The sequence below is a fragment of the Engraulis encrasicolus genome, unplaced genomic scaffold (assembly GCF_034702125.1).
Source record: "Engraulis encrasicolus isolate BLACKSEA-1 unplaced genomic scaffold, IST_EnEncr_1.0 scaffold_59_np1212, whole genome shotgun sequence".
NCBI classification, from domain to species: domain Eukaryota; kingdom Metazoa; phylum Chordata; class Actinopteri; order Clupeiformes; family Engraulidae; genus Engraulis; species Engraulis encrasicolus.
This window is the reverse complement of record NW_026945917.1, coordinates 98,000-117,793: the sequence shown is the minus strand read 5'-3', so window position 1 is coordinate 117,793 and position 19,794 is coordinate 98,000. Positions and strand designations below refer to the sequence as shown.

The window sequence follows — 19,794 nt, the reverse complement described above, 5'->3', positions numbered from 1 at the left end:
TGGCGGTTGATGGACGTGTCAGAAACCAATAGAAGTGATGATGAGTATTACTTCTATTGGTTGCCGTTTTCTTCTGACTACGCCCTCTACACTGGACCAAAAGATTTCGGTTTTTTTTCAAAACACTCTATTTTAATGGGTGTTATGGCGTCATGAGGAGTTTTTCAGATGATATGGTAAAACATGTTCCAGAAAAACATCTCCTACCCCACCTTTAACCTATTAAAACGCAGTGTTATACATTTGCTGTTAACAGAATGACAATGACCAAGTTCATAGTGCATTACTAAAGGCCCTGTGCACGGTCATGGTATTGTAGTACTATGGTAGTTAACTTTTCAATGACTACTACAGCGTGCCACTGGAGGTATGGCGTGCATTAACTGTGATGAGCACAACCCTGTTTGGGAAAAAAACAGTCACAATACATAGGCATCGAGAAATTGAACAAGCCCCCCAGAGGAGGCAGCCACGAACGTCCATTCCTGTCAACTTAAGGGATTTTAAGTGGACCTTGTAGCCTATTTATAAATGCTACAGGAAAGGCAGCCACACCGTGCAGTTTGCTTGTTTCCTCCAGTTTAAAGCCAGGCATTATTTGATTGTGTGCACTGTATTTTATTTGCCATAAGACTGACCTGAACCCACGGGGATTCTCATGGTTGTATAGTATCCCTCTGTGAAATGTTTAAAATGCCCAACACAAATAGCATGACAAAGTGAAGTTAGCATCTGGTAATTTTGACAAGTATATATTGCTGACAAAAACATTTTATTTCATTTTCACAAATACATTTCTGGCTTTCCAATATAAAATAAATAGGTCTTTTGAAGTTAGCTAATGATTATCTAAGTAATTATCATGTAATAACCTTTATTTTGAAAAACTTTGATATTGAAAATTACCCCTTTCCTGAAGTTAGCCTTTTCTAGATTTTCAGTATGTTAGTAAGGACACCTGGATGTATTGAAATCAGTTGAAAAACCTTTTGTATCAAATTTTTGGGGGTTTGATGTATTAAGGCCATATATGTACTTGCCTATGTGTTTTATTAGCCAAAAAACTGGCCTGAACCCATGGGGGTTCTCTTTTATTTATCTTTTATTCTATTGTATCCCTTTGTGAAATGTTTAAAATTCCCAAAACATTGACCTATCCCTCACTCCATCATACATTGTTTTATTTTTCTTATGCGGTACACTGGAAAACATACTCTTATCACACTGACTTTTAAACCAACTCCACTCTCTCACCTGAGTTTGCACTTCTGATTGGTCACTGCTGACGCAAGAAGCTCCACTCCAGAGTCTCCAGGGTCGTTTCCCCTCAGGTCCAGCTCCTCCAGGTGTAATGGGTTTGATTTGAGAGCTGTGGCCAGAGCAGCATATCCTTCTCCTGTTACACCACAGTCTGACAAGCTGGGGAGATGAAAAGGTCTATTACCTGATGTTACTCATTATTATGTTGCTTATGGTTAATGTCAGGAAGCAGGACTGATAGGGATGGACCATAATTTGAAACCTGCAGTAGTCTACAATGAAAGTATCATTATTACACACTTTCTTTACTTACCCTAGTGTCTGTAGTTTACAGTCTGGATTCCTGAGGAGAGTAGAGATCTGCTTCACACCAGAGTCTCCTAGTTTATTATTATCCAGATCCATCTGTATCAGACGTGAGGGGTTTGATGTCAGAGCTGAGGTCAGAGCAGCACAGCCCTCTTCTGTTATACTGCAGCTCTTAAGTCTAGAGAGAGAGAGAGAGAGAGAGAGAGAGAGAGAGAGAGAGAGAGAGAAGGACAGTGAGTAACACAGAGAAGCGAACATGTTCATCACACACAGACAAGCACACATGTTCATCACACATAGTTTCCGTTTACTATTTCATGAGTTGTTCCACCCTTACTCTAGTGGCTGTAGAACAGCCTGGGTTTCTGGCAAGATCTGGCAAGCCCCCTTGTCCCCTGGTTTATTACTACCTAGATCTAGCCATAGGTATATTAAAGTTAATATGTTGAAAACTTGGTAGACTAACTTTACATTAACTTTACATTTAACAGTGCCCCCTCCAACTTTAACCCATATCTTACCCCAGTGTCTGTAGTTTACAGCATGGATTCCTGAGTAGAGTAGAGATCTGCTTCACACCAGAGTCTCCTAGTTTATTATTATCCAGATCCAGTTCTATCAGGTGTGATGAGGGGTTTGAGGATAGAGCTGAAGCAAGAGCAGTACTGCCCGCTTCTGTTATACTGCAGCTCTTAAGCCTAGAGGGAGAGAGAGAGAGAGAGAGGAGATGAGAGAGGGAGAGGATACGAGAGAGAGAGAGAGAGAGAGAGAGAGAGAGAGACAGACAGACAGACAGACAGACAGACAGACAGACAGACAGACAGAGAGAGAGAGAGAGACACAGCGACACAAGGACACTGAGTAACACAGAGAAGCACAAATGTTCATCACACACAGTTTCCGTTTACTATTGCATGAGTTGTTCTACCCTTACTCTAGTGGCTGTAGAACAGCCAGGATTTCTGAAAAGATCAGAGATAAACTTAGCTCCATTGTCTCCTAGTTTATTACTACCCAGAACCATCCAGCCATAGATATATTACAATGCATATGTGCAGAAAATGTGTTAGACTAACTTTGCATTAATATCTAACAGTGTTTCCTACAACTTTAACACATATCTTAACCCAATAAAGTCAATAAGACTAAATGCTTATTAATCTACAAGCAAAAACAGCTTTGGCTGAGCCCACAGTACTTGTCTACAGTACATGTATCACTCTTTGTCTCTTTATTTACCCCAGTCTTTGTAGTTTACAATCTGGATTCCTGAGTAGAGTAGAGATCTGCTTCAAACCAGAGTCTCCAATTACATTATCATTCAAATGTAGCTCTTTCAGGTGTGATGGGTTTGATGCCAGTGTAGACATCAGAGCAGCACAGCCCTCTGCTTTTATACTGCAGTTACCAAGCCTGGGGGGAGAGAGAGAGAGAGAGAGAGAGCGAGAGAGCGAGAGAGCGAGAGAGAGAGCGAGAGAGAGAGAGAGAGAGAGAGAGAGAGAGAGAGAGAGAGAGAGAGAGAGAGAGAAGGACAGTGAGTAACACAGAGAAGCACACATGTTCATCACACACAGAGAAGCACACATGTTCATCACACACAGTTTCCGTTTACTATTTCATTAGTTGTTCTACCCTTACTCTAGTGGCTGTAGAACAGCCTGGGTTTCTGGCAAGATCTGGCAAGCCCCCTTGTCCCCTGGTTTATTACTACCTAGATCTAGCCATAGGTATATTAAAGTTAATATGTTGAAAACTTGGTAGACTAACTTTACATTAACTTTACATTTAACAGTGCCCCCTCCAACTTTAACCCATATCTTACCCCAGTGTCTGTAGTTTACAGCATGAATTCCTGAGTAGAGTAGAGATCTGCTTCACACCAGAGTCTCCTAGTTTATTATTATCCAGATCCAGTTCTATCAGGTGTGATGAGGGGTTTGATGATAGAGCAGAAGCAAGAGCAGTACCGCCCGCTTCTGTTATACTGCAGCTCTTAAGCCTAGAGAGAGAGAGGGAGAGAGAGAGAGAGAGAGAGAGAGAGAGAGAGAGAGAGAGAGAGAGAGAGCGAGAGAGAGAGAGAGAGAGAGAGAGAGAGAGACAGACAGACAGACAGACAGACAGACAGACAGACAGACAGACAGACAGACAGACAGACACAGCGACACAAGGACACTGAGTAACACAGAGAAGCACAAATGTTCATCACACAGTTTCCGTTTACTATTGCATTAGTTGTTCTACCCTTAGTCCAGTGGCTGTAGAACAGTCAGGATTTCTGAAGATCAGAGATACGCTTAGCTCCATTGTCTCCTAGTTTATTACTACCCAGAAACATCCAGCCATAGATATATTAAAATGAATATGTGCAGAAAATGTGTTAGACTAACTTTGCATTAATATCTAACAGTGTCTCCTACAACTTTAACCCATATCTTAACTGAATAAAGTCAATAAGACTAAATGCGTATTAATCTACAAGCAACAACAGCTTTGGCTGAGCCCACAGTACTCGTCTTCAGTACATGTATCACTCTTCGTCTCTTTATTTACCGCAGTCTTTGTAGTTTACAGTCTGGATTCCTGAGTAGAGTAGAGATCTGCTTCACTCCAGAGTCTCCAATTACATTATCATTCAAATGTAGCTCTTTCAGGTGTGATGGGTTTGATGTCAGAGCAGACATCAGAGCAGCACAGCCCTCTTCCATTACACTGCAAGTTCCAAGACTGTAGAGAGAGAGAGAGAGAGAGAGAGAGAGAGAGAGAGAGAGAGAGAGAGGAGAGGAGGGGGGAGGGACCCGAGTAACATACAGTACATGTTCATTACACACAAACACAGACACAGACACGCACACAGACACACACACACACACACACACACACACGTAGTGTGTTTGACTACAACAATCCAAGTGGTTTCCAAAGGGATTTTTCTATAGTGTTTGAACCGGAGGTGCTAATGATTATAATGTATTAATGATGATAATGGTAGATTAGTATTGCTATCCCCCTGCTAAAACTGTGAAATTACTGTTAAGGCAGTGTTACATCTACTGGATGGTATAACTGAATTACTGAGCATACAGTATATGTTCACTGCCTAAGACTAACTCAACTTTTCTAAACCAGAAATGCCCAACTAAGACAAGCAGGTTAGGCATTTTTACTTGGTGTGACACATGCCATGTAGGACCAATATTTGACATGTGATGTTTGTATTGTATTTCAGTGTAGAACAAACACAAAACCCACTTACCTCAGTTTTTCCACTCTGTATTGTGAATCCTCCAGTAGAGCACAGAACTGCTTCACTCCTGAGTCTCCTGGTATCTTCCCTCTCAGGTCCAGTTCTGTCAGCAGTAAGGGGTTTCCACCCAGAACTGCAGTCAGATACACCAGGGCTTCATCTGCTGTATCACTGCTCAACACCCTAGCAGGGGAAGTATACAGAAATACTCACTGTTTTATGTTTTATAGTTAACATTTGCGTGATATAGGCCTAGGTTACAGTCATTGACTATCAGCAAATTATGTCTCTATAATTTAGGCATACTTTGAATTACCAATTGGGTTTCAAAGGCTATGGTATATCACTGTATTTATGTAGTAAGTTGCTCATGCACTATTATATGAATATAGCATTAGAACCTGAGAAAGAGTCAAGATTCAAGAACTTAATTGCCATGTCAACACAGTTGAGAAGTTGTGGTGGCGTATCCCTAATATTAAATACATATAATTATTTCATACATTTAGTAGAAATATATAACAACTGTAGACTTTTCCAAGTTAACATGTTCTTAAACATCCTGCCAATGATTTAGACTGTGCTCCCTTTTCACAGAGACTTTGTTGTCACTTTCCCTGTCAAAAAAATGTTATGAGCTGATCAGTTACATAAAACTCATGGCAATGTTGCTATGATGCAGTTGAGCTGAACAGCCTATCGGTGGACCCATCTGAAAGCTACTACATGCTTCACATGCTGTACAAGGGGGAAAATATTCACAACACACACACAGCATTATTAGACATTAGATATTTTTAAATAATTGGATGACAAATATGAGAACTAGTTAAGTGACAATGGCTAACAAAAGATAAAGACTAACTGAGACTTCACCAATGGCAACACCGCTATTCAGGAACCATTATTAAGTACATTAAGTGTGAAATGCTCTTTCTTGCCTCAGACTCCTGAGTTTACAGGCAGGATCCTGCAGTAAATCAATGAGGAGCTTCAGTTCAGCATGTCGAGGGTCGTTTCCTCTCAGGTCCAGCTCCTCCAGGTGTGAGGGGTTTGATTTGAGAGCTGTGGCCAGAGCAGCATATCCCTTTCCTTTTATGCTGCAGTCTGACAGTCTGTAAAGATGACAAACATGTTCATACTGAGCTTGTCTCAAACTCTACTTGTCCCTATAGCCAACTAATAACATTGCAATTTGAACAGAATAGAGAGACAACAAAGGTTTATTGACTAATGCTGTCTATTATTACCAGCGATTCTAAGAATATTCTCTTCTCTCTGTTATTATATTATCAGACTGCTGGAAACTAGGTCTAAAGTGACAATGAGATTATTCACATGAAATTCGAGATTTAATGTAATTTACCTTCCTGTAGTAAATTACCATTTGCCAAGCCATGCGATAACTGCAAAATGTCTGCAAGACATCCTTTTTAAAGATCAATCTGAATACTGGACTTCTCTCTAAACCCACATCTACTGGGACCAACAAAGCCATTATGAATATCCACATCAATACCATTTCATGTACATGTGTTTGGTACTGTGTTTTAAAACATCCCATAATAATTGGGTGTGGTTCAGGCACATGTGAACAGGTGACATGGTCTGGATCTCAACCTAGGCAATTATAGCTTGATACATGTGAAATGTGCAGACATATACAAAGCGGATTCCAGAAAAGTTGGGACACTTGGTATTTTGTGAATAAAATCAAAATGCTGCCATTTTCAAAACATTCAATCCATGCATACGATGCACAATGGCACAAGGTCAACATAGGAACAGTTAAAATGAGACAAAGGCATTGTTTTGAGGGAAATATGTGGTCATTTAAAATTCGACCCATGCAACAAATCTCAAAAAAGTTGGGACAGGACCAAAAAATGTTGTAATAGTTGGATCATTCTAGAAATGACACAAGGAGGATTATTTTGAAAGGCACTATTTTGACTGCCAACATGAATGCACAAATAAAATATCATCACAGAGAGGCTGTGGCACTCAGTAGCGAAGATGTTGAGGGACTTATTACTGATCTATTACACACAAATATTGAATTATCAAAATTGAAGGCATATAAGGTCTATTTCTGTAATATAAAGTTCTGTGAAATTATTGCACGAGTTATGAGATCATGACATACCCATCGTCAATACGCAAACTATGACACTACAACAATAACAGCTGTTGAAAAAATGACCATAAACACAACACTTATTAAGGCACATGATGCAGACATTACACAGTGTTGCAAGTGGCAAAGCTCATTCTAGATGGACCTAGGAGACATGTGAAACTGTCCTCTGATTACAGAATGGAAAATATTTCATTCTTCTTTAAAATCATGGTATCATGCACCCTCCAGGTTATGAAGAAAATGATTACTTCAGCTTGATTTAGTGGTCAGTCTAAAAGACAGCATATATGATGGTAAAGGGGTGCAGAGATGCCTTGGTTGTGGTCTTCTTACTCATGTAGAGCATTAAAATGAGAGCTGAATGATATATTCAGACTTTAAAACAGCATACATAGCTACCAAGGCATTATATTTTGGTGCACAGCCTTTAGATATTGCCCCATAATGATGGCAAATTTCAATATCTACTATGTTCCAACACTGTGATTCCATCATAAGAGTAAACAGGTGACAAAATTGTTTTTTTGCTGTCAGGATATGCCACATTAAGCATAACAAGAAGGTAAACAAGTCGAAGAACACACCTATCAGTTGAGCTGCTGAAATCATGTCTCGCACATCAAAATATCTATTTTTTTAATAAAATAATGCCATCAGTCAAAGTATTTAAATGTTAAGTCTCCTCCCTTCTGTTGTGTTTAGTCTTATCCAACATAAAAAGCATTTTATTGGCCCTGTCCCAACTTTTTTGGAATTTGTTGCGAGGGTGAAATTTTAAATGATCACATAATTACCCCAAAACAATCATTCTGCTCGGCTTTAACAACTGATATGTTGTCTGTACACAATGCTCTACCTTGTTAACATATTGAATGTTTTGAAAATACCAGCATTTTGATTTTATTCACAAAATACCAAGTGTCTCAACTTNTTGGGAATCCGCTTTGNACATGTAACAGAACCTACAGTACATATGATCTCAAGAATTTACTTTGCTTATTTTAGTATATTAGTATAACGTGACGATAAAACAATTTAGTTTGGCAAGTAGGTTTGCAGGTTCTTCAAAAATAATAATACAGGAGGCAAAGCTACAAAATGTGCAGGAATTTGAAATGAATTTAGAAAATGTTCCACTGAACATTTAAAGGTGCACTGTATAATTTGTAAGTAGTTTATTTCCAGAATTAATTCTACCCATTAACAAATGTTACCTTTTTCATGAATACTTACCACCAAAATCAAATTCTAATAGCCTATTCATTATGGCTGTGAAAACTGCACTTTTCATACATGGAAAGAGGGATCTTCTCCATGGTCTGCCTTTTTGAATTTCCAGAAATAGACATGCTTAGCTGAGAAACTTAACGTACTTTGGTCATACTAATAAATATTAGTTTATTACTTTGTAAATATTAATGAAAACATCACATTTGACAATTTAGTTTAGTTGCAATATCTTCTCTGGCTACCATTGCACACAGCGCACCTTTAAATGCTGTACAGGTACAGTTCCCATAATTACAATATCATGAAGTAGTTGAATATTTTTGTCGCTTGTACCAGAAATTGAAACCTATATACCCTACGTATTTAAAGTTATTTGGAAACATGTCAAGCTTTCACTTCATGCCACTAAATGATTGTGGCTCACAGATAACGACAAATCAAACCAATCACAAAAATCTCCACTTGAAACATATTGAATCACAGGTATAGCATGATGAGGTGAGCCTGCACTTGAAACATATTGTATCACAGGTACAGCATGCTGAGGTGGGTCTGCAAATGGGTTCTAAAAAATGGGCTGTTACCATGAGACAAGGTAGTGAAATCAGCCTTCATAAATGATATCAGCAACAAAGGGTGTTTTAAAATATATTTCCGAATGATTTTCAACCATGCTTACCATTTTATTTGCCATTTTCTAAGGATATTTATAAAAGTTTAGGGAGAGGGTTATGCCAACCTGAACAATAATTAAAATGTTTTAATTATGTTAAAGATTAGATACAAGAATACAAATGATGAATATTGCATTTTTCATTTTCCTGTAGACTATGATATAATTTGTAATAACATTCATTGACATACTGTATACAGTATGTAATGGAAGCAATGACTATATTGGGTTTTATGAAGAATGTTTACACAGTCAAGGGACTTTAAAGAGTATGCACAATATACTGTATTGTTAAGCAGTTTTAAACAAAATGCATATTCATCTGAATTATACGTATGTCAAGAAATAAAGAGGTATGTTTAAATATAAAGTCAGAACAATGACAATGTCTCACCTCAGCGTCTCCAGTGAACAGTTTGGGTTCTTCAGGCCACTACACAGTTTCTTGATCCCGGCATCTCTGATGTGGTTTCCACTGAGATCGAGTCTCCTGAGTTTCGATGATTGTTTGCCGAGGATGGAGGTTAGTGTTGCACAGCTCTCTTCAGTGAGCCCACAGTTATCAACCCTGAAGGGGGAAACAGCAACCAATGACTATAAGCCCTAATAAAAAAGGATGCACTGCATAGTAGTGCTATGCCAAATTAAATTAACATAATGATTTGTTAAACCAGTCAGTTGTCAACTTTGTACTTACAGAGTTGTGTGGGATTCCTCTACTACTGGTTTCAATCTCACGAGAGCTTCATCAGATCTGACGTACTTCTTCAAGTTAAACACATCCAGATTCTGGTCTGATGTCAGCAGCACAAACACTAGAGCTGACCACTGGCCAGGTGAAAGTTGGGCTTCAGACAGGTTGCCTGCATTCAAGAACCTCTGGATCTCCTCCACTAAGGAGTGGTCATGGAGTTCATTCAAGCAGTGGAAGAGGTTAATCATTCTTTCTGATGAGGAAACATAATTTATCTTGTCCTTAATGTACCTAATTGTTTCGTCATTGTCCATCTGCCATTTCTCCAGTTGGCCTTGATGGCCAGCCAAGCCAAGCCAAGAGCTGATCTTTTCCTTGATGCCCATCTGTCTTCTATTGATCAGACCATGCAGGAGAGATTGGTTTGACTCCAGAGAGAGGCCAAGAAGGAAGCGAAGGAAAAGGTCAAAGCGTCCATCTTCATGATCCAAAGCTTTGTCCACAGCACTCTTATGCAAGAGGATCATGGACTCTGCTTTTTGAGGGTCTGTTGATATTATGTCTTTCCCTCCAAGTGCCATCTCCAGAAATGCATACAGGGCGGCAAGATACTCCTGGATACTGAGGTGCACAAAGGAGAACACTGTTCCCAGAAAGATCCCTGATTCTTCCCGGAAGATCTGGGTGCATACTCCTGAGTACACTGCTGCCTCTTTGACATCAATGCCACACTCCCTGAGGTCATCTTCATAAAAGATCAGATTTCCTTTCTCTAACTGTTTATAGGCTAGCTTTCCGAGATTTAGGATCAGCTTATGGTTCCATTGTGGCTCAAGGTCATGGACATTGTCAAATTTGATATTCTTCTGTCTTGTTTGAAATGTCAGGAAGAATGTGTACATTTCTGTCAAAGTCTTTGGGATCTGTGTATGTCCAGAAGAAAGAATAATCTCAAGAACCGTAGCAGCAATCCAGCAAAACACAGGTATGTGGCACATGATGTAGAGGATCCTTGATGATTTAACGTGTGATATGATTCCGCTGGCAAGACTATTATCATTGATCTTCTTCCTGAAGTACTCTTCCTTTTGGGAGTCATTGAATCCTTGCACTTCTGTCACCAGGTCAATACACTGAGGAGGGATTTTGCCAACTGCTGCTGGTCGAGAGGTTATCCAGATTAGAGCAGATGGGAACAGATTACCTAACAGTAGGTTTGTCAAGAGGACATCCAATGATTTGACGACTTTTATATCGTGCACACTTTCATTTGCATGAAAGTTCAGTTGGAGTCGACACTCATCCAGACCATCAAAGACAAACAACACTCTGAATTTATTCTGGATGTCAACTGTAAGCTGCTTAAGCTCTGGAAAGAAGCAGTAAAGAAGGTCCATCAAAGAGAACTTCTTGTTTCTCATGTGGTTGAGCTCCCTAAAGTATAGGGGGAAGATGAAATTGATCTCTTGGTTGTTGTTTCCCTCGGCCCAGTCTAGGATGTACTTGTGCACAGAGATAGTTTTGCCAATGCCAGCCACCCCCTTTGTGAGAACTCTTCTGTTTGGTTTGTCCTGACCAGGAGAGGGTTTAAAGATGTCTGCACACTTGATAGGTTTATCCTGCCCAGCTACACTATTGAACTTGGACTCAATCTGTCTGACCTCATGCTCCTCATTGACTTTCCCACTTCCTCCCTCTGTGATGTAGAGATCTGTGTAGATCTTTTGCAGCAGAACAGAGCTTCCATGTTTGGCTATGCCTTCGAACACATGCTGGTACTTGTTTTTAAGATTTCTTTTCAAGTAATTCTGACAAACCAAGTTCAACTCATCTGTAAGACAAATAACAGAAACACGAGTTTGTCAGACCTGACAAAACAATAACAAAAAGTAAAGACATGAAATGGTGTGTGTGCCAAAGAGTCTGTACCGACACACACACACACACACACACACACACACACACACACACACAGGTTCATTGCAATGTAATCCCCTCCAAGTGGCCCAAGTAACTAAGAAGGCACAGCTCTTACTTTCATTCAATTCATCAGCCAGATCCTGGTGCTCCATTTTACGGAGGAAGTGCAGTGCCATCTTCAGGGCTCCTTCTCTGGCATCACTCTCATCCTCGGATATTTTATTGAAGTTTTCCTTGGAGTCTGGGCTAAGGCTGTGCTTAAATCTCTGCAGCTCGTTCTTTACAAAGGTGATGATCTTCTCCTCGAGGCCCTAATACAAACATCACACATTCAGGACATACAGTCAGGATCTGAGGCTTATACACTATTGTCCATGGTGCAACTGGCTAATACTGTGTGTCTTTAATTTCATGACCAATACGTATAAACGATGTGATGTGTGCCATGTGCATTACGCCCCTTATTGGGGGAAAACATTGGGGGATAAGACAATGCAATTGGTGATGTTTGGAAAGAATAAACGAAAGACAAAGAACTGTAGACGAGCGTTGTTCATGCTCAACATGCCGAAAATGTGTTGTGTTGTCGGCTGCTCAAATAATATAGCCAAACTGCCGTGGCTGAGGGGGGCAAGTGCTATTCAGACATACCACTATTCAGACATACCACTTTTCAGACACCAGATATGCCATAGGGTTAGGGTTAGGGTTAGGGTCAGGGTCAGGGTTAGGGTTAGGGTAACTGCATGCACTCTCCCTAAACTGAAAAAACCTGAGCAACATAGCACAAACCACAGAAATGGCAGATTCCTGTGGGAAACGTGTCAGTATTCAGACAATAAACATCAATGTCTGAATACCGGCATGTCTGAATAACGTCATGTAACCGTGGCTGAAGCATGGACAGGTGTTAATTTAGGCTAGCCAATGTTGCATGTACGTTAATGAGACATTCAGTTTGTTTTCCCCCATAAAGGGGCAAACCGCTCGTTCATTACCAATGTTTCCAGATTGGGCGGTTGGGCTATTTGGGATGGCCGTCTGTGGGTAAAAACGGGCAAATTTGGCCATTTGGCGTTTTTTTATGGCCATAGAAACCAATGTAATATGTTGAAACTGGGCGGAATTTAGCACATTTTGGCGGTTTTTGAAAACCTTTTGGGCTGGATTTGATCAGACACATTTGGCAACACTGTTCACGACTAGAAGTACCCGGATGGATACTGACAGATGGGAAGTACCCTCCTCAAATGCGAAGCATCAAGCAAGGTGATCCATTTGCAGTAACTTAAAGCCACACTCTGCAGTTTCCACAGTGTCCATGGCATTCTTGTCTCACAATCTTCACTGTGTGAATGTTGTTTAACTCCAATCTAAGTGTGAATGTTTTCCAGCCCAGAGTACCAACAGCCAATACAAATGAGATATGTCTACTGATGCATACACTGTAAAATCTGTTTGTTTTATGAGAGCCTTTTCCACACAAAGCTTGTTCGACCACATCAGCTAGAACTTATGATTGAATTCTGACAATGGACCACAAATGTGTCTGGCACACCGCTCACCTACTTTTCACTGATGTTAACACTAGAGGAACAGTATATATATATATTATATATTTTTATTTTATTTTATGTAGTTTATTTCCAACAGACACCATGCGCAAGAGTCATTGTTTGCAAATGTAAAAAGATGGCTTGTGCCAGATTATAGCTGATACAGCTAATTTCTATCTGCAGTCTCTGGGCAAGTGGAGCAAAATTAAAATATAGTTCATATACAGATAAGAACATCCATAGGTGCATACATTCACTCACACACACACACACACACACACACACACACACACACACACACACACACACACACACACACACACACACACACACACACACACACACACACACACACACATTAACAATGGCATACACAGCGCATTCTGGGTGTACATATAGACAGCGACCTTGGCTGGCGCACCCAGGTCACCAATATCTGTGCCAGGCCCAGGATACACCAGCGTCTCCATTTTTTGCGCAGACTCAGAGTCTTTGGAGTTTGTAAAAAAATTATGTTAATCTTCTATAGAGAAACAATAGAGTCTGTTCTCCGTTATGGGATTACCAGCTGGTTTAGCAATCTCACAGTTAAAAACAGAGCAGAAATCTCAAGACTTATTAAAAATGCAGGTACGATTATGCCCCAACCCCCCCCCCCCCTAACCCGCAGGAGCTCTTTGAGCAAGTCACTATCAGTCAGGCGAATGCCATTGTAGCGGATGGTGATCATGCACTAAATCTAAATGGGGAATACATCTATCTGAACTCTGGGAGGAGGTTCAGACTCCCTTGGTGCAAATATAATCGTTTCAAAAATTCCTTTATACCTCATTCAATCAAGCTACTGAATAAACAGGGAATAAGAGAGATTGAGTGGGACAAAATGGACCTCTGCAGCTAGTGATGGTACTGTTGGTGGGGATGGAAGCTAGGGTAAAAGCTGGGAGGGGGATAGGTACACTGTAAAAAAAAATAGCTGTTAATTCAGGGTAATTCTGCAACAGCATTCTACTGTTTTTCGAAAAAACAGACAACTACTGTGAAAATACTACTTCGAGTCACACATTGAGCATAAACAGTAAGTACTGCACAATAGCAGCATTCGCCGTTGTGGAAACAATCAAGTTATTTTAGACAGCACCATTGAAACCTATTCATCCTCCACTTGTCCGTGATTGCCATCAAGCTTCAATACCACCTGAAGAATTTAAGTCATTCTCACTGGTTAAAGATTCTCTGATACTATCAAGCATGATGAAACAATTTCTAAGGAAACTACAATACTTAAAAAGTGCTTTATGAGTAGCACATGTATTTTGATAGTGATGAAAGTGTGAATGGCTGAAACATTTTAAGAACTTGCAACACTCTTGCAACAAGCAGCCCCATCTAAACCAATCTGCTAATCAGTGCCTGGCCTCACCTGAGTACTAAGGGCTGTTATGCCATTATTCAATTACGACCTTCACCTGCCAAATCCCTGATGACTCTGGTCACATGGTACCCTTGCACCTGTATATAAATCTGGACTATCAACACTTCAGTTACTTGCCTGCCTGCTGGCTGGCCTGCATGGCACAGCATAGCACTTGCTTGCCTACAAGCTTGCTTACCTACAAGCTTGCTTACAGGCTTGCATACTTTCCTCTTTGTGAAAGCTTGCTTTGTGGCACTTGCTGTGTGTGGCATAATTTGTAACATCGTTGCATATAATGTGCCTGCTGCAAATTAGGCATTGCTTTGAGAGCTAGCTTGTAGTGCTGCTTTTTTGCTGTGCTACTTGGTGCAAATTACGTTTTTACAGACTGACCAATGCTATTTTCATCATTGGCTCATCAAGAGCTGATGCATTAAAAAGCCCCCCTCACACACTCCCATTGTCATTGTAACATAGCACTGCGTAGGCCTGCACTGAAATTGTATTCATGCCCCACACATTCAAAGGACCAGCATCTCAATATAGAATATTGGCGGCATGGTATCATGCTCAAGTCACTTCAGTCATGGTGACCCAATGGGACGGTGGGGCGGTAACATGGCCAGGGTATGGAGAATGATGGGTGGGAGGGAAGTTGCCATGGCTATATTCATGAATGCAACTATGACCCAGTAATTGCCTGCTATCTCACAGTACATCTTCAACTTTTTAACTGTAGTGTACCGTTATTTTACCTATACTACTGTATAAATATTGTAGAGCACTTTTAGTTTAACAATACTAATACTGTGAACGTTCTGTAGAGTACTGCTATTTTAACAGTTCAATTGCTGCTGAAAAATAGTTATATACTGTGGTACATTAAACAGTACTGAGCTGTATTTGATGTTTGGTGTGAAATAACAGTAGAATTACAGGTAAATATAATGGCCAGTAACTGCCGTCATTTTGCAGGGGAAATCTCTTACAGTGTAGACATGAATGTATCCCTGTTTTTATTATTTTTATGTTAATTATGGAATGGATGTAACCTAGTTATTTATTGCAGGGTGAAGGTGTGGTTGGTTGTAGGACGGTGTGTGTGTGTGTGTGGAGGGGGGGGGGTGCACTGAGCTGTGTGTGTGTGGGGGGGGGTGCACTGGTGTGTGTGTGTGTGTTTGGGGGGGGGGGGAGTGGGGGTTGCGTGTATGGACTGGATGGGTCAGGGGCAGTGGGTTAGGACATCCAGTGCTTCTGAGCAGGTACACTGTTTTTCTTGTGAGTGAATTCTATGGTCGTACTGTTGTTTGTTTTTCTGTGTTGGTGTCATGTGTCCTATGTGTTCTATGTGTTTTATGAGGCTGCAACCTCCCTGTCTCCAAATCAAATTTCTCCTTCGTGGAGACTAATAAAGAAACCTGACCTAACCTAATTCCACATTATTACGCAACTGACATTTTTAACTGTTTCCCCAAATAATCAACATAAATGACAGCCGTCATAATTTTCAAGTCATCAGCCATTAGAGTACAATTCAAATGTTTTTGAATGAACCTTCCAATGATAACGGAGTTTTTAAAAATAATAAAAAACTTAAAATGCCCAATATGCTTTGTTTATTAAATTATTACGCAAAACAGTTTTGTGGTGTTGCAGATGGATGGAAGAATATACACCAATTTTAAGTATGATTGAAAGTTTCAAAAATGAATGGTTGGACTGAATGAGTGTATAGGCTGTTCTTATGATAATACTGTTTTATTTGTTATTGCTGCTATTGTATTGTTTTAAAAGCCCTTCTATGGACGGGCACTGGAAATAAGCTTTTGGCTACAAATGCTATGATGCTTGCTGTTTTGGTTGTTATGCAACCTACATGTTATGTATCTGTCCCTATCAAATAAACTAAACTACAGTAAACTAAACTAAATCCAAATGTCTTTCTTTCTTTCCCATTTACACTAATACAGCTGGCATTTGGTACCTTCTAAATTACATTTCAACGTTCAAATCTTAGTTATAAGCTGTAACTGGAATGCTGCATTTAACATTGAAGTCAATGGCAGGGCATTGCATGGGAGTCATGGAAGCTCAGATATCCTTGATGCTTTGCTCTCAGCTGTTGTCTGTTTGTCTGTTTGGTCTGGTGACACACACTTCACTCTTCAATATACCCGTAGATTTCCATGCCACGTTTAAGGTGCTTTGGCGGTATCGACATTCTAACTCACCAGACATAACATCCCATTCATTTTCAATATGGCATTTGGCTATAACAGGGCTAGCCGAACCGTGAGCTCTCAAATGCTGGGGGACTTTCCACGGCGGGTGAAGTTGGCTAGGTGTGTTCGGGAACGATGTCTAGCCGACCAGGGCTAATGCAAACCGCCAGACAACTTACTGTGTCAGGAGTCGGAGTCGGCTCCAATCTTTTTGGTGTGAAATCGCCTTAAAGGGACACTGTGCAGGAAATGGTCAAAAAAGGTACTGCAACTATGCTGCTTATTGAAAATGGGCTGCCTATTGCCAAATTTGATCTTTACATGAAAGTTTACTAAGTATTAAACAAATATTTTCTAGTATGGTCCAAGTACAGTAATCTTTGCTGCTAAAAATGGCTATTTTTGGAAATTCAAAAGGGCGGACCATGGATAAGATCCCCCTTTTGTATGAAAAGAGCAATTTTTCCAGTCATAATGAATACTTAGAATTTGATGCTGGTGGTAAGTATTCATGAAAAAGGTAACATTAGTGAATGGGCAGCATGAATTCTGGAAATAAACAACTAAAAATCTCACAGTGTCCCTTTAAGGCTGCCTTAAAGGCCGCCTCTCAAAGTAATTTCATTAATATTGCTGTGGTCCCTATTGTTATTACCTTCGCCGAGACAAAGTCGGCGAAGGTTATGTTTTGACCGCTGTGTATTTTTATTTATTATTACCTTCGCCAGAAGTTTTGACGGCCGTGTATTTATTTATTTGTGAATATGTCTATTTGTTTGTAGTTCGCATAACTCAGTCAGAACTGAGCCAATTTTAATGAAATTTGGTGGGATGATTGGTCATGATCCAATGAACAATCGATTAGTTTTTGGGAGTGATTGGGTCAAAGGTCAAGGTCACGAAAAGGTCAAAAACGTAAATTGAGCCGATTTTTATGAAATTTAGTGGGATGATTGGTCATGACCCAAAGAACAATCGATTACTTTTTGGGAGTGATTGGGTCAAAGGTCAAGGTCACGAAAAGGTCAAGGTCACGAAAAGGTCACAAACGTAAATTGAGCCGATTTTTATGAAATGTCCTGGGATGATTGGTCATGACCCAAGGAACAATCGATTACTTTTTGAGAGTGATTGGGTCAAAGGTCAAGGTCACGAAAAGGTCAAAAACGTAAATTGAGCCGATTTTTATGAAATTTACCAGACGTTGCTTGTATTGAAAACAAGCAGAAATGTTTTTAGAAAAATGGGTCGACATAAACCTTTGTGGGCAACACCTTCTTTCGATGTGACGCAACACAGAAAGGCTTTCGTGATTCGCTCGTTTCTCTGCAACATTTATGTCAATTGGGAAACACAGCCAGGCGAGGTGACGCTATGAGAGCCTTGCAAGTGAGTTTAACTTGGGGTGACCGTCATCCAGTGCTTCTGAGCAGGTACACTGTTTTTCTTGTGAGTGAATTCTATGGTCGTACTGTTGTTTGTTTTTCTGTGTTGGTGTCATGTGTCCTATGTGTTCTATGTGTTTTATTAGGCTGCAACCTCCCTGTCTACAAATCAAATTTCTCCTTCGTGGAGACTAATAAAGAAACCTGACCTAACCTAATTCCACATTATTACGCAACTGACATTTTTAACTGTTTCCCCAAGTAATCAATATAAATGACAGTCCTCATAATTTTCAAGTCATCAGCCATTAGAGTACAATTCAAATGTTTTTGAATGAACCTTCCAATGATAACGGTATTTAAAAATAATAAAAAACTTAAAATGCCCAAAATGCTTTGTTTATTAAATTATTACGCAAAACAGTTTTGTGGTGTTGCAATCCAAATGTCTTTCTTTCTTTCCCATTTACACTAATACAGCTGGCATTTGGTACCTTCTAAGTTATATTTTAATGTTCAAAACTTAGTTATAAGCTGTAACTGAAATGCTGCATTTAACATTGAAGTCAATGGCAGGGCATTGCATGGGAGTTATGGAAGCCCAGATATCCTTGATGCTTTGCTCTCAGCTGTTTTTGTTTGTTAGGTCCGGTGACCCACACTTCACTCTTCAGTAAACCCGTAGATTTCCCTGCCACGTTTAGTTGCTTTGGCGGTATCGACATTCTAACTCACCAGACATATCATCCCATTCATTTTCAATATGGCATTTGGCTATAACAGGGCCAGCCGAACCGTGAGCTCTCAAACGCCGGGGGAGTGTTCACAGCGGGTGAAGTTTTGGCTACGTGTGTTCGGGAACGATTTCAAGCCAACCAGGGCCAACGCAAACCGCCAGACAACTGTCTGTGTCGGAGTCGGCTCCAATCTTTTTGGTGTAAAGTCGCCTTAAAGGGACACTGTGCAGGAAATGATCAAAAAAGGTACTGCAACTATGCTGCTTATTGAAATTGGGCTGCCTATTGCCAAATTTGATCTTTACATGAAAGTTTACTAAGTATTAAACAAATATTTTCTAGTATGGTCCAAGTAGAGTAATTTTTGCAGCTAAAAATGGCTATTTTTGGAAATTCAAAAGGGCGGACTATGGAGAAGATCCCCCTTTTCATGTATGAAAAGTGCAATTTTTCCAGTCATAATGAATACTTAGAATTTGATGCTGGTGGTAAGTATTCATGAAAAAGGTAACATTAGTAAATGGGTAGCATGAATTCTGTAAATAAACAACAAAAAATCTCACAGTGTCCCTTTAAGGCGCCTTAAAGGCCGCCTCTCAAAGTAATTTCATTAATATTGCTGTGGTCCCTATTGTTAATACCTTCGCCGAGACAAAGTCGTCGAAGGTTATGTTTTGACCGCTGTGTATTTATTTATTTATTTATTACCTTCGCCAGAAGGTTATGTTTTGACGGCCGTGTATTTATTTATTTGTGAATATGTCTGTTTGTTTGTACTTCGCATAACTCAGTCAGAACTGAGCCAATTTTTATGAAATTTGGTGGGATGATTGGTCATGACCCAAGGAACAATCCATTAGATTTTGGGAGTGATTGGGTCAAAGGTCAAAGGTCAAGGTCACGAAAAGCTCAAAAACGTAAATTGAGCCGATTTTTATGAAATTTAGTGGGATGACTGGTCATGACCCAAGGAACAATCGATTACTTTTTGGGAGTGATTGGGTCAA

General features: G+C 40.0%; 2 protein-coding genes across 2 annotated transcripts in view; both read right to left on the bottom strand.

The window, feature by feature from the left end:
- The window catches only part of LOC134444571 (NACHT, LRR and PYD domains-containing protein 12-like), a 55,179-nt gene extending 50,142 nt beyond the window's left edge, over nt 1–5,037 (bottom strand). The window contains exons 1-5 of the mRNA XM_063193838.1: nt 4,823–5,037; nt 2,809–2,982; nt 2,091–2,267; nt 1,574–1,747; nt 1,326–1,419 (exon numbers count right to left, since the gene is read on the bottom strand). Of these exons, the coding sequence (XP_063049908.1) occupies nt 1,326–1,419; nt 1,574–1,747; nt 2,091–2,267; nt 2,809–2,939 (576 nt within the window). The 5' untranslated portion in view covers nt 2,940–2,982; nt 4,823–5,037. The remainder of the gene's footprint in view (nt 1–1,325; nt 1,420–1,573; nt 1,748–2,090; nt 2,268–2,808; nt 2,983–4,822) is intronic.
- A 692-nt stretch (nt 5,038–5,729) lies between these two features.
- Nucleotides 5,730–11,531, bottom strand: LOC134444570 (NLR family CARD domain-containing protein 3-like). The gene is made up of 4 exons (XM_063193837.1): nt 11,522–11,531; nt 9,554–11,381; nt 9,251–9,424; nt 5,730–5,928 (listed from the first exon to the last, which is right to left on the bottom strand). The coding sequence occupies exons 1-4, from the start codon at nt 11,529–11,531 to the stop codon at nt 5,730–5,732; spliced, it is 2,211 nt and encodes a 736-aa protein (XP_063049907.1).
- Between the last annotated feature and the right edge of the window lie 8,263 nt (nt 11,532–19,794).

What these genes read in the sequence shown, in the direction of transcription:
- LOC134444570 (XM_063193837.1), bottom strand. An exon ending in GAGGAATCCCACACAACTCT is followed by an intron (nt 9,425 to 9,553) that starts GTAAGTACAAAG and finishes TTCCCCCTTCAG; the next exon opens with GGTTGATAACTGTGGGCTCA. An exon ending in TGTTCACTGGAGACGCTGAG is followed by an intron (nt 5,929 to 9,250) that starts GTGAGACATTGT and finishes TCATCTTTACAG; the next exon opens with ACTGTCAGACTGCAGCATAA.